General features: G+C 37.2%; 1 protein-coding gene across 1 annotated transcript in view; it reads right to left on the bottom strand.

Annotated features, from left to right (window-relative positions):
• ANTXR2 (ANTXR cell adhesion molecule 2) overlaps nt 1–14,562 on the bottom strand; it is a 114,163-nt gene that overhangs the window by 88,296 nt on the left and 11,305 nt on the right. The window contains 1 exon segment of the mRNA XM_030313609.1: nt 4,699–4,777. Within this exon segment, the coding sequence (XP_030169469.1) occupies nt 4,699–4,777 (79 nt within the window).

Here is a 14,562-nt window from a genome sequence, read left to right as displayed (position 1 = left end):
ATTAAGTTTCCTCTTGCAATAGGGCCATGACCTCCCTTTTTTTGAGAGAATCTACTTTAGAAAACTTCTAATTGCAAGGGGTGGGAGGGAGGGGAGGGTGGGTGATGGGTACTGAGAAGGGCACCTTTTGGGATGAGCACTGGGTGTTGTATGGAAACCAATTTGACAATAAATTTCATATATTGAAAAAAAAATAATACCTACTTCACACAGATAACAGTGTTATCTGTTGTATAACACCATTGCCCTGATACGTTTGCATATCTGTCTCCTCCTGTTAGTTTATATACAGCTGAATTAGCATTCTTGATTGAATAAATATTGAATGGTCTGGCACTGTGCTCATAGCTTAAAAAAAAAATAAAAAAAAGAAAACTTCTAATTGCAAAATCTTTCTCTCCCTCTTTGAAATATATTTAAGTCTCTTTCCAGTTTTATAGATCCAAGGGGGAAGGTCTCTCTCAACCTGAGAGATACCCCTTTGAAATGTATTCACCAAACAAGATGGTAACCCTATTTCCCAGTCTCTGTGGAAGGGCAGTAGCCTAACTTCATGGGTGCCTAGCTCCAAATTTTAACACTACCCCCTGTCAGTAAAATAAGAGAAAGTTTATTTCTATTTTGGGTAAAACCAGTTAGCATATACAGGTGGCCTGCAATTCCTTCCACTCCCTTGTCCCGCCTCTGTTGAGTTCAATCTCTCCCCTATTGCAATAGTCTTTTTTTTTTTAAGATTTTATTTTATTTTATTATTATTATTTTTTAATGTTTACTTATTTTTGAGAGAGACAGAGACAGAGCTCAAGAGGGGAAGGGCCAGAGAGAGAGGGAGACACAGAATCTGAAGCAGGCTCCAGGCTCTGAGCTGTCAGCACAGAGCCCGATGCGGGGCTCGAACTCACGAACCGTGAGATCATGACCTGAGCCGAAGTCGGACGCTTAACCGACTGAGCCACCCAGGCACCCCAAGATTTTATTTTTTAAGTAATCTCTATACCCAATGTGGGGCTTGAACCCACAACCCCAAGATCAAGAGTCACATGCTCCAGTCAGGCACCCTTATAATAACCTTGAATAAGGTCTTCCTTACCTGTTTAATGTTGTTGAGTGCAGTTTTTCTTTATTGCTATATATTTCTCCCATTCCAAGGAAGAAAGGAGAGCCAGGAGGGAAGAGAGAGGGAAGGAGAGAATAAAAAACGAAGGAAGGGCTGATCCAACAAATTATTACAGTTATCCTTTCTTCAGTTAAAGGATATTGCAAAATTAAAGTGGCAGAAAGAACAATTTCAGAATAAAATAATTCTTTCAAGTTGAATAAATCTAGCATTATGAAAAACATAATCCATTTTCTTTTCTTTTTTCATTTCAGCACAGACTTCTGTGCACTGGGGTTTAGGAACCACAGGCCTATGGGATGAACTCTAAACTCCACCTGGTTGTTTCCGTCTTTGAGGCTACTGATAATCTGGTCTAAATTTTCTATTTTCAAGATTCCCTCCCATCTTCACTCCAATCAAATACATCCACCCTCAATTTCATTTTTCTCTTCATCTGTAATCGGCTTTTCCCTCCTTTCTTCTTGCCTAGGTCCTGCTTTCCTTTCAGGACCCAGTTTATCCTGATTCCTCCATGAATACAAAACCTTTCTCAAAAACAAACTGGTGGTTGCCAAAGGGGAGGGGTTTGGGGGTATGGATGAAACTGGTGAAGGGGATTAAGAAGTACCATCTTCCAGTTATAAAACACATGAAACACGGGGATATAACGTACAGCACAGGGAACATAGTCAGTAATATGGTAACAACTCTGTATAGTGACAGATGGTAACTACACTTACGGCGGTCACCATTTCGAAATGTACGTAAATATCAAATCAGCCATGCTGTACGCCAGAAACTAATACAATACTGTATGTCAACTATTCTCCAAATTAAAACAAACAAAACCTTTCTCTGGTGCTCTTTCTCTTCTTGCTCTAACCTCTGAAAGTCACTTTCTTTTTCTTTTTTTCAGTAAAAATCATGTGGAATTTCATTGACTACTTCACTCTATACAATGCCCAAATGTGTACTTTCAACCCAGACCTCTCTCTGGAATTCCCGACTTGTATATTCAACAGCTTTATGATATTTCCACTGAAATGGCTGTATAGACATCTTTCACTCAACATTTCCAAAACAAAAGAAGTCCTCATCTTCTTCCAAACACTGCTCTACCTGATGACAGCATGTTCTTCTAGTCCCTCATATGAAAACACTTAGAATTATTGTGGGGGTGCTTGGGTGGCTCAGTAGGTTGGGCATCCGACTTTGGCTCAGGTCATGATCTCACCGTCCGTGGGTTCGAGCCCCGCATCGGGTTCTGTGCTGACAGCTCGGAGCCTGGAGCTTGCTTCCAATTCTGTGTCTCCCTCTCTCTCTGACCCTCCCCCACTCAAGCTCTGTCTCTGTCTCTCTCAAAAATAAATAAACATTAAAAAAATTTTTTTAAATAAAAAAAAAGAATTACTGTGAATGTCCTTCTCTCACACCCACACCTACTCTGTCTAGGCATCCCATAGATTCCACCTTTACACAGATGTATTCAAATCCAATCACTTCTCACCATCTCACATTTAGTGGAGCCATTCTCCCCTCTCCTAGATTACTGAATTCGGCAAGGAATTAGTCTCTGTATTTCCACATTTGCCCCTCTCTGCAAAATCTATTTATACACAGTAGCCAGAATGATCCTTTCAAAGTATTAAGTCATATCATGTCACCTTACAATGGCTCTCCAATTTACTCAGAAGAAAAACTCACGTCGTTCATATGACTTACAAAACCCTATCCAATCGGTCCCCTTCCCCCCCCCCCCCATTCTCTCCTACTCTTCTTGAGACTCCTGCTCTCCCAGGATACCTCCATTCCAGCCCACTGGCCACCTTGCTTTGCTTTAAACTTGTCAGACAGAATGACCCTTTAGGCTTTGTTCTAGCTGCTCCTGCTGCATAAAACACTCTTCCCTTGGGTGGTCTTCAGGGTTCACGTTCATACCTTCCTCAAGTCTTTATTCATATCTCACGTTTGCAACAAAAATTACTTTGATCCCTTACTTAATATTACAACTTGCACCTTCACTCTCTCCATCTCTGACACAACCAATGTCACTCTTTCTAAAATCACCTTACTCTTAAACTACCTTGAGTCACAATGTGCTCTCCTGAGAACCGGAAAGACCTAGAAGACTCCCTTAAAAGTACAATGACTTGTAAATTCGAAAATGAGTCATTTAACCTCAGCTTCCCTGCACACCAAAATTGTGAGTGCCTATGGGATACAAGTCTTTGTATCCTATACAAGGATGAGAAGAGATGGCTAGAGGAACAGAATAAGAGGAAGGACGGAGAAAGAGTATCATTTAGTGAGCTAATCACTGAGAAACTACGTAATTTGTAATCTAACCACATCCTGAGAGACAAGAAAACTTGCAAATTGCAACATGAATTGCAAATGAAGAGAGAAAAAAAAACCTAGATATTTTCAAACAGAGACAGGTGTTGATAAAGAGCTATCCAGAAAATTTAGTAGTGGCCCAAGGTCCTTATGGATGTTTGTTTTCCTTACAATGTTTTCTTACAGTGAGAAAGACAACTGTCTCTATACAGATAATATTGAGTTACTTTGTTTTTTGAAGGAAGGGACATCAAGGTGGCTCAGTCAGTTAAGCATCTGACTCCTGATTTAGGTTCAGGTCATAATCTCATGGTTTGTGGATTCAAGTCCTCTGCCCTGGCAACGTGGAGCCTGCTTGGGATTCTCTCCCTCTGTCTCTGTCCCGTTCCTGCTCTCTCTCCCCCTCTCTCTCAAAATAAATAAAAATAAAAACATTTCTTAAAAAATGAAGATCAAAATATAAACCCATGCAACCATGAGATGTGAGAAAATGTTTTGGTTTGTAATTTTGGTATTTTGAAGGGCAAGAATTTGGGGTTTCTTGCTTTGATTACTGCATTTTTTACAAAGATAATATACTCATAAAAATAATAGCCATGTGATCAGTCCCTTTTAGTGCTTTCTGTTTTCATGTTCAACTGAATATGAAAACTTTCCATGAACCCTAAAAATTATCTACAAGGAAAACACTATCTTAACAACAAAGTTTACATTTGACATTATTGCATCTTAGGTAATACAAATCAATCATCTCAACTAAAATAGAGTTTCAAACTAAGATACAGCAAACTATTGAAATCAAATTATTTACTCATGTTAGAAAGCACCAACATTTAAAAGGGACAAAAATATGAGCTCACCATTAAAACACACTCATAATTTCAAAAACGTGATCAATGTCTTAGACACAATAACCCAACCTTCATAACACACACAAAAAAATTATTCCATTTTGATAATTAATGTTTTAATAAAAATGTTTCAGTTGAAAATCATTCTCCTACCTTATTTTGATTTTAAATGACTTCTGAGATTTATGAATATCAGAACAAAATTTATCCTATCTTAAAATCTCTTTTTAATGAGACTAAAGGAAAAAAACAGGATCTAGAATGAATTCTATACAAACTTTTCCTTGTGGTGCTCTCCAGTGTCATTGTTGGCATCTTCCTTATTATAATATGCAACAGCACTCAGAATCTGTAAATTATTTCTGGATGGAATCATTTTTAAAAAGTAACTTTATGCAACTTTTTACTTACACATTCTGTGGCTGTGACTATCAATGAGCTTGAGATAACAGATTTTCCTCCATTAAAGCTCACTGAAACATCAAGAGTTCTGAAAGAAAATGAAAGAAACAATAATTAAAAATAAATTAAAAACGAGAGGATTGTGGGAGATTCTTATTTCTGCATATAATTCAAAACAAGCAAGAATGTTTACTTTTGATCAGTTATCCCAACTTTTTTCTTTCTTAGCTCCAGTCATTACTTAGTAGCCAGAGGCAAATTCCTTAAATGATCTAATTGTTCTTAAGAGAAAGATTAACATAAATAGTAACATTAAAAAATTCCATGCGTCCGACTTCAGCCAGGTCATGATCTCGCGGTCCGTGAGTTCGAGCCCCGCGTCGGGCTCTGGGCTGATGGCTCAGAGCCTGGAGCCTGTTTCCGATTCTGTGTCTCCCTCTCTCTCTGCCCCTCCCCCGTTCATGCTCTGTCTCTCTCTGTCCCAAAAATAAATAAACGTTGAAAAAAAAAATTAAAAAAAAAAAAATTCCTTGAGAGAAATGCTGAGGCTGTCTTCCCAATACCCTAAAAAGAATAAAAAAAAAAAAAAAAAAAAAAAAAAAAAAAAAAAAAAAAAAACACTTAGATCCTATTTACCATATTTCCCCTGTCTTCAGTCATTACTACCATCACAAGATTATTAAGAATAAAAAATTGGAGGGGTACATGGGTGGCTCAGTAGGTTAAGTGTCCGACTTCTGCTCAGGCCATGATCTCATGGTTTGTGGGTTCGAGCCGCACATTGAGCTGTCAGCTCAGAGCTTGGAGCCTGCTTTGGATTCTGTGTCTCCCTCTCTCTCTGTCCCTGCCCTACTTGCGCTCTGTCTCTTTGTCAAAAATAAACATTAAAAAAAATTCTTAAAAAATAGATAGGTAAATAAATAAATAATTGGAAATAATAAACCATTCAAGGTTAAAATGTAGAGAAAGTGATAATACAGGAGAGAGAAACTGAAGAAAAACGAGAATGCAATGTCCATGTAGGTATTTGTTGTAGACGATCCTAGGACATCAAAATATCTTGACAAAGGTAAATGTCAATACTACCTAAAGCTATCTACACATTCAATGCAATCCCAATCAAAATTGCACAAGCATTTTTCTCGAAACTAGAACAAGCAATCCTAAAATTCATATGGAACCACAAAAGGCCCCGAATAGCCAAAGGAATTTTGAAGAAAAAGACCAAAGCAGGAGGCATCACAATCCCAGACTTTAACCTCTACTACAAAGCTGTCATCATCAAGACAGCATGGTATTGGCACAAAAACAGACACATAGACCAATGGAATAGAATAGAAACCCCAGAACTAGACCCACAAACGTATGGCCAACTCATCTTTGACAAAGCAGGAAAGAACATCCAATGGAAAAAAGACAGTCTCTTGAACAAATGGTGCTGGGAGAACTGGACAGCAACATGCAGAAGGTTGAAACTAGACCACTTTCTCACACCATTCACAAAAATAAACTCAAAATGGATAAAGGACCTGAATGTGAGACAGGAAACCATCAAAACCTTAGAGGAGAAAGCAGGAAAAGACCTCTCTGACCTCAGCCGTAGCAATCTCTTACTCGACACATCCCCAAAGGCAAGGGAATTAAAAGCAAAAGTGAATTACTGAGACCTTATGAAGATAAAAAGCTTCTGCACAGCAAAGGAAACAACCAACAAAACTAAAAGGCAACCAACGGAATGGGAAAAGATATTTGCAAATGACATATCGGACAAAGGGCTAGTATCCAAAATCTATAAAGAGCTCACCAAACTCCACACCCAAAAAAACAAATAACCCAGTGAAGAAATGGGCAGAAAACATGAAAAGACACTTCTCTAAAGAAGACATCCGGATGGCCAACAGGCACATGAAAAGATGTTCAACGTCACTCCTTACCAGGGAAATACAAATCAAAACCACACTCAGGTATCACCTCACGCCAGTCAGAGTGGCCAAAATGAACAAATCAGGAGACTATAGATGCTGGCGAGGATGTGGAGAAACGGGAACCCTCTTGCACTGTTGGTTGGTGGGAATGCAAACTGGTGCAGCCGCTCTGGAAAGCAGTGTGGAGGTTCCTCAGAAAATTAAAAATAGACCTACCCTATGACCCAGCAATAGCACTGCTAGGAATTTACCCAAGGGATACAGGAGTACTGATGCATAGGGGCACTTGTACCCCAATGTTTATAGCAGCACTCTCAACAATAGCCAAATTATGGAAAGAGCCTAAATGTCCATCAACTGATGAATGGATAAAGAAATTGTGGTTTATATACACAATGGAATACGACGTGGCAATGAGAAAGAATGAAATATGGCCTTTTGTAGCAACGTGGATGGAACTGGAGAGTGTGATGCTAAGTGAAATAAGCCATACAGAGAAAGACAGATACCATATGGTTTCACTCTTATGTGGATCCTAAGAAACTTAACAGAAACCCATGGGGGAGGGGAAGGAAAAAAAAAAAAAAAAGAGGTTAGAGTGGGAGAGAGCCAAAACATAAGAGACTGTTAAAAACTGAGAACAAACTGAGGGTTGATGGGGGGTGGGAGGGAGGGGAGGGTGGGTGATGGGTATTGAGGAGGGCACCTTTTGGGATGAGCACTGGGTGTTGTATGGAAACCAATTTGACAATAAATTTCATATATTAAAAAAAATATATCGGGGCGCCTGGGTGGCGCAGTCGGTTAAGCGTCTGACTTCAGCCAGGTCACGATCTCGCGGTCCGTGAGTTCGAGCCCCGCGTCAGGCTCTGGGCTGATGGCTCGGAGCCTGGAGCCTGTTTCCGATTCTGTGTCTCCCTCTCTCTCTGCCCCTCCCCCGTTCATGCTCTGTCTCTCTCTGTCCCAAAAATAAATAAAATATATATATATATATATATATATATATATATATATATATATCTTTACAAAGGTACAAGAAGAAAGAATAATTTCTTTTTTTCATGGCTAAGATACATCAGAATTAGAATACAACTCTTACTTTGGAAACATGATTTCAAATTTTAAGATAATTAATAATAGTTAAAATTTCATTAATTCAGATTCTAGCAATTATTTGTGATCAGTCAGCCAGGAGTTGGTAACTTTCTAAAAAATAGCTCTAAGATATCAATAGGGGAAAAAATGACAAGGGGATTTTAAAATATTAAGGTAACAGCCCTTTTCCAAAATAGTTGACACAGTATATTATCCTATAATATTTGGAATGCCAACATTTCAAAGCTATCCATTCATTAAAGCAGAAAGTAGTAGATAACATTTTGGTAATCTAACTTCTATACAGTGCCATGCTCCCATTCTCCGAAAATATTCTAAATTCCAAGAATTAATAGGTAAAAACTTTGCCTGAATTACTCTGAATCAACAAAATGTTATATTTTGAAGTTTTCTTCTCTATTCCTTGAATTGAAAGCCAAATTCACTACCACTTACAAAGAATTCTGATAAAAGAGAAGCAATCTCAAACCACTGGTAAAATTTCAATTACGATGCCAGAGATGGGGATGAGAAATATTATTTAGCCCCTGCTATGTGCCAGATACCCAGCCTAGGCATTTTATGAACATCATCGTCACAACAGCCCTTAAAGAAAGTAGTAGTTTCACAGTTGTGCAGATGGGGTACATCAGGCCCAGAAATGCTAATTACCTTGCCTAAAGTGGTAAAGCTAGGGTTCTAACTAATTTTGAAGTCTTTCCATCAGACCACGCAAGCTTGTTGAAATCAGAGTCCTTAGTGTGTTTCTTTTCTCACCGTGATATTTAGTTTGGATTCACACAGGAACAAGAGACACCAGGAAAGATACTCCTAGCAGACCTGAAGCTGAACTCTTCTTCAAAAATCAGTAATACTTCTGTTTAAAATATTTCTTTAAATTATTCCCTTCAAAATACTTTGTTTAAAAAAAAGGTTTAGCTATATCCAGAAAAGAATGAGAACTTAAGATATTTATATCAACTTGTTTGAACTTTTGAACTAGTTCAACACAGAATGCCAAGTGGTTTATTTAAGAAAGAAAACTTAAACCCAATTGCTTATTCTGCAGAACCAAGTGCCTTGTTTTATTTACTTTTTTTGAAGACTAAGCAGAGTTGAATCCAAAAATAATCTTTCCTAGTTCCCAATTCCTCTACTTTGAAACGTACCAGAAAGCATATGACATGGTAAGTATGGTTTTAGTTTGGGGGAAGGGACTATCGATTCACAATAATGTATGATTGTTGCAAATAATCTTACTGATTCAACTTTTATGCGTTCAGCAGATACTGACTGAAGTTGTTTATAACCTGGCACTTAGAACTCACCAGAAACAAACCAGTTCTCTAATTAATGAAGGAAACATTAAAAATTTTGATGCTTCCAGGCTGAGAAAAAAAGAAAAAAAGGATTTTAATGCTTATCCAAGTGGAATAAGAACAGAAGATCTATTTTACAACAAAGTTCTTTCCTCTAGTAGAAATGCATGCCAACGAGATCTTCTAGGCAGCCAATATAACTGCAGTTATCTCCAAAACTCAGTCTAGTATCATGTGGCTGGTTTCACATAAAACTGAGACAAGTCTCCACAGATGGAAAGGCACCTGATGTTTCTTTTGACATGTGGACTCAACTGAAACAATATGATCTTTACCTTCTTGAGAGCAGAGCATGCCATCAGCAGCAGCATTGATAACGATGGCGTTTATCGAGTCCCTACTACGAGCCAGACACACGGCTCTCCTCTCATTTAATCTTCACAGAGACCCCCTGAGCTAGGCAGCAGCATTTTCTCCACTTCCCAAGAGAGGGAACTGAAGCTTACAAAGGTAACTTGCCCAAACCTTAAACTTCTCTGACTCTGGAGTCCAAGTGCTTCTTTTATTTCTACCACATACTTCTTTCATCCCTGATAAATATGTGAGAATCTTACATTTAAATTTCTCTCATCGGCAAGAGCTGAGTAACACTCCTCCAGGTTTTTACTACATTCATTTACCATATTGCTCATACTAATACATTTACCATATTGCTCATGGTTAACTAGAATGGCATTTACTAACTGCTAAGATAACACAAAAAACACGCTCCAAAAGTTACTCTTGCATTTAAATGTTGTTGTTTCTTTAGTGAAACGTTTTTGAAATTATTGGTATGATACTGGCACATGAATGACACCCTTGCCCAAAGGTATGCTGCTCCTTTGCATGCAGATTGGTAAAGCCACCTCACCCTCTAACCCAAACCTAATACCCTGACCTTTTGTTGACTCAAAATTCCAATACATATATTTAATGTTTGCCATCTTATTTTATGTCATTTCCATTTGTATCTATGCATTGCTCATTCCTACATAACCCCTACTTCTGGTTAGTGTATTACTAACAGTAGAACCCACACTCACAGTTGATAGACACTTTGTTATGGATGAAAATGTATGAAAGCCATGTTGGTTTTACCTAATTCCACACAGAAGTGAGAGGTGAGGGGAGAGTTCATTTTTCATTTGTCCCAAGAATCCATTAAAATTATAAAAGGGGAGAGGTCTAGCCCACAAGTTGAGAAATCAGGAGTCTGGGTTTGAAGCCTAGTCCCTGTACTCTCAACCTTGCATTCCTCAATCTGTAAAATGGGGATAATTTTACCTATTTTGGAGCTGTTTGGGGGAAGAGAGCCTGGAAAAGTAATAAGCACAAAATACCCAACATAGGATACAGCAGTTATTCTTATATTATTGTAACACTTGACTATTTTTCTAACAGATTATTCAGAATAACAAGGTACTTTTATATAAACCTTTTAGACCAAGTGAAAATATAACACAATTAATACAGAAGAATATCTAGCAGCAATAAAATAATTACCTAACACTTTTTGGCTCAAAGAACTTTTCTACTCACTGCCATGTAAAACTACAGATAAATTGTTCAAAAACTGCCTAGAATATAACATCATCCAGGTTCCTGTACAGAAATGTTTCAGTGTTATTTCCTTCCTGTTACAAAACATCATCTGATTAAACCCAACATCATAGCTGTGTTGGGCTGTATGTTTACACCTCAAACCTAAAACTGCACTCTAAATTGGTTTATGAACGTTTGCCAATAAGTTCATGATTCATTTAATCACTCAATCATTCTATTACTAGTTAATTAAACAAATACTTACAAATTGCTACAATAGGCCAAGCTAGGCTGTGCTTGGTAACAGGACTGCAATAACAAATAAAACACAGTATTACCATGTAAGTGAAAGGAAGCCACATAAACAATTACAATAGAGTGTGACATTAACTAAAAGAGGTATAAGCACAGGAGTACTAGCGGACCTAGTTGTGAGAGATACAAATTGTTCAGCTTTGCCAAGGGGACATCAACAAAGGCTTCCTGCAGGAAGTCACTCAAAGATGAATCCTAAATAATGACCAGGAGATAATAAGGAAAAGAGATTAGAAAAGGATCCACGAAGAAGGAGGCTATTTGATAGGCTGGAAGGTAAGGAAGGCACAGAACAGTCAAGGAACTAAAACCATTCAACTCAGCATCACAAGATGTGAGAGTAAGAATATATGGCCTGAGGCTGGAAAAGGGAGTAGGAAAGGATCAGGAAAAAGCCAGGATGCCATCTTTAGACATTTGGAATTAGTCTTAAGAGTTTTTAAATTATGTAGAAATATTGGCAGAACTGTGTTTTTACAAATATCGTTCTTATTTACAGTGTAGAACGTGGATTGGAAGAGTAGATTCTACAGTAGAAACACCATTTATGGATGTCGTGGTATATTTCACATTAGAGCCAAAGTAGAAATGAACTAAAATAGTGGCAATAAGGGTGGTGTGAAAATGAAAGTTGGGAGATCTTAAGGAATTAAAATAAAAATGATTGGACATTTAGGATGTTAACGGTGAGGAAGAAGGAAATAGTTAATGATGACTTAACAGTTTCTATCTTGGTGTGAGGTGGGTTGCATAGGAAACACAGGAAACAGAGCAGGTTTGAACAGAAGTACCTAGGCTTAACTTGGGAGCTTCCAGTTGAATGGGCCATGAGAAATCCAAGTGAAGCAGTAGACTTTCGGATAATGGACTTTCGGATAGTGCCTTTAGAGCTAAGAAAAAGATCTTGTCTTGAGATTTGGAGCTCCTCAGCAAGAAAAGGAAGCCTTGAAGAAGATGCATTTATGAATCAGTATGCCAACAATGGTGATAACTGAGAGTAAGGGACAGTAAGAAGAGGAGCCTGCAGTGACATCTGAGAAGAAACAGCCAGCTAGGTGAGAATAAAAAGTCATGAAAGACAAAGGGAGAACCTTCTGAGACAGGAATGGCCCACAGTGCCTAATGCAGGGTGGTTAGGGAAGATCAGTCTAAGAACTGAAAACTTCCAACATCCTTTTCTATAAATTGGTTCTACATTGTTCAGAATTGCTCACAAATATCTTAATACACTCTTGGTTCCATCCTTGGAATATTTTTTTTTTTTCAAAGTAGAAGGATCAGGGTGCCTGGGTGGCTCCTTCCATAGAACATGCAACTCTTGATCTCCAGGTTGCGAGTTCAAACCCCATGTTGGGTCTAGAGCTCATTTAAGCGCAAAAAAACAAAAAACAACAACAAAAAAACAAAACAAAGCAGAAGGACAGAAGAAACCCAAACAACTCACCATAGCAAAAAGATTGTTTGAAGTACATTTTAATGTCAACTGGTATTCAATTAATAGTGATAAAACTAAATTCATTCCACATGAATTATTAAATAGTATTGTGATATGTAATTAAGTAAATAAAATTCAGCAAGTCCTAATGGTCACAGTGAGTTTATTTAAAGATGCAGGAGAGTTCCCAAACAGAATAGCTCAGTGCCATATGTTAGAGCTACTTTGATCTAAGAAACTTCACACACCATGAACTATGGTTGACATTTCAATCCATGGTAGCCTATTTGCAAAGTATTCATTTACTACTGACTTCTTGTGTAGCCAATAAAAGATGCCATTTTATGATCCATTAAAAAAGATGAAAAAATTAAATAAAATTATGAAAGGTATTTGCCAGAAGTAATAAATAATTTACCTCCAATTTGCACGTACTGAAAATTAAGCTGGCAACAACTCAAAAAGTTATAAAAATTATGGTGACTTAAGATATTTTGAAATCAAGTGCTACTATGAAATACTCTGCAGAGCTTTTTAAAAGTTAGTTTTGTGCATAATAAAGATGAAGAGTTGAAAAATAAGTCTTCATATTTGTGAATAAAGATTTCACTAGATTTCACTTATAGTGATAAGTATATGTGTAAATAATGCTTTATCTAAGGATATCTTTTTAACGTGGTTAAAGGGTTCTTGAATAAAATAATTTCTTTTTAAGATATTTCAAAATATGTGTATACTAAAACAAACATTGCAGTTGGGAAATTGCTAGATTTCAGAAAGAACAGAAAGCTGTATTCAGAAATGTGCTGGCCATCACACCTGAAGCTGTACGGCAAATGTTTACAGTACTACCCTGAAAATAATCCCTTTCTAACTGTTTTTGCATATTTTAATAAAATAATGAAAAGATACTTGGAAATAATCACTCATTTTTAGTGCCTTTCATCCAAAAAAAAGCCAAATCCCCTATTAATAGCAAAAAAAAGTAAAAATAAAATGATAATACAAAATTTAGAAGCAGTATTTAAGAGAATTGAAACACATATCTAAGGATATCTCTATCTCATCATATATCTGTCCGTCTTTGAACACTTGTGGTTACCAAAACATTCTCTAAAGTGTTAGAGATCTTCTTTGTATTGAGCTGAAATGTGCCTCTCTTTACCTTTTGCTCTTTCCTTCTCCTTTCCTTAGAGCAATAAAGAATAAGTCAGCTCTTTCACATGACAGAGCTGATGTTTGAAGACATCTGATAGGTCATGCCTGAATCATATTTTAGAGTATTTTCAATTACATCGTATTTAACATTTCCATACTTGGCAACATCTTGTCGGCCACCTCTAGATGTGCTCCAACTAATTGTTCCTCTTAAAAGACAATTTCCAGAACTAAAAATAATACTTAGGATGGAGCCCCAATAAGGATTAGGTGAACTGATCACATTTATACGTATAATCAGAAAGCAATACACTATGGGAAAGAAAAAGATAAAATGCCCCACCACTGGGGTGGGGGATAGAGAGATAAAGAAACAGAGATGGTCTTCAGCCTTAACCCATCTCACCAAAATTCTAATGCTTACATTCAAAGTAAAGACATAACTACTGTCCTAGAATCTATGATAAAAATAAATAAATCAAGTGTCATTCCTCATAATGAAAACAAGAGAGAATAAAGGCATTCTTATATCATCTGCTACTAAGGTAATGTTATTAGGTATTGTATAGATATATATACACATGCATGCATAGGTATATTTTTGAAAAGAAGTGTTCATGTGAGAAGCTGTGTTAAAGGCAGAATTTGTCCAGCCAAGAAAGAGAAGTGGAATGAATCAATTTTATTCCAGGTAAAATGATCATATTGAAAAACTAACAATGTTGAAGAAGAAAATAAAAAGGTTCTATTACCAACTTAGGCTCTAACCCCAAGGTGGCCACACCATTCATCTGAATGAACCTTCAATATCACATGCCTAAAAATTTCCACATACGCTAATGTCCCACCACTTCTTACTCAAAACACTCTGTCATGTGTCTTCCCACATTGCCTTTTAAGAGAACTAATACTATCAGTTTCATCTGACTTAGATATTTATTTCATATTTGCCAGAAGATTCTGGCCAATGTTTTTGAAAGCACATTTAACTATACCATATGCCTCCTTAAATCATCTCTATCAAACAAGCTGTAGGATAAGG

Source organism: Lynx canadensis, chromosome B1, assembly GCF_007474595.2.
Source record: "Lynx canadensis isolate LIC74 chromosome B1, mLynCan4.pri.v2, whole genome shotgun sequence".
Classification (NCBI taxonomy): Eukaryota; Metazoa; Chordata; class Mammalia; order Carnivora; family Felidae; genus Lynx; species Lynx canadensis.
This window is presented reverse-complemented; position numbering and strand designations above follow the sequence as displayed.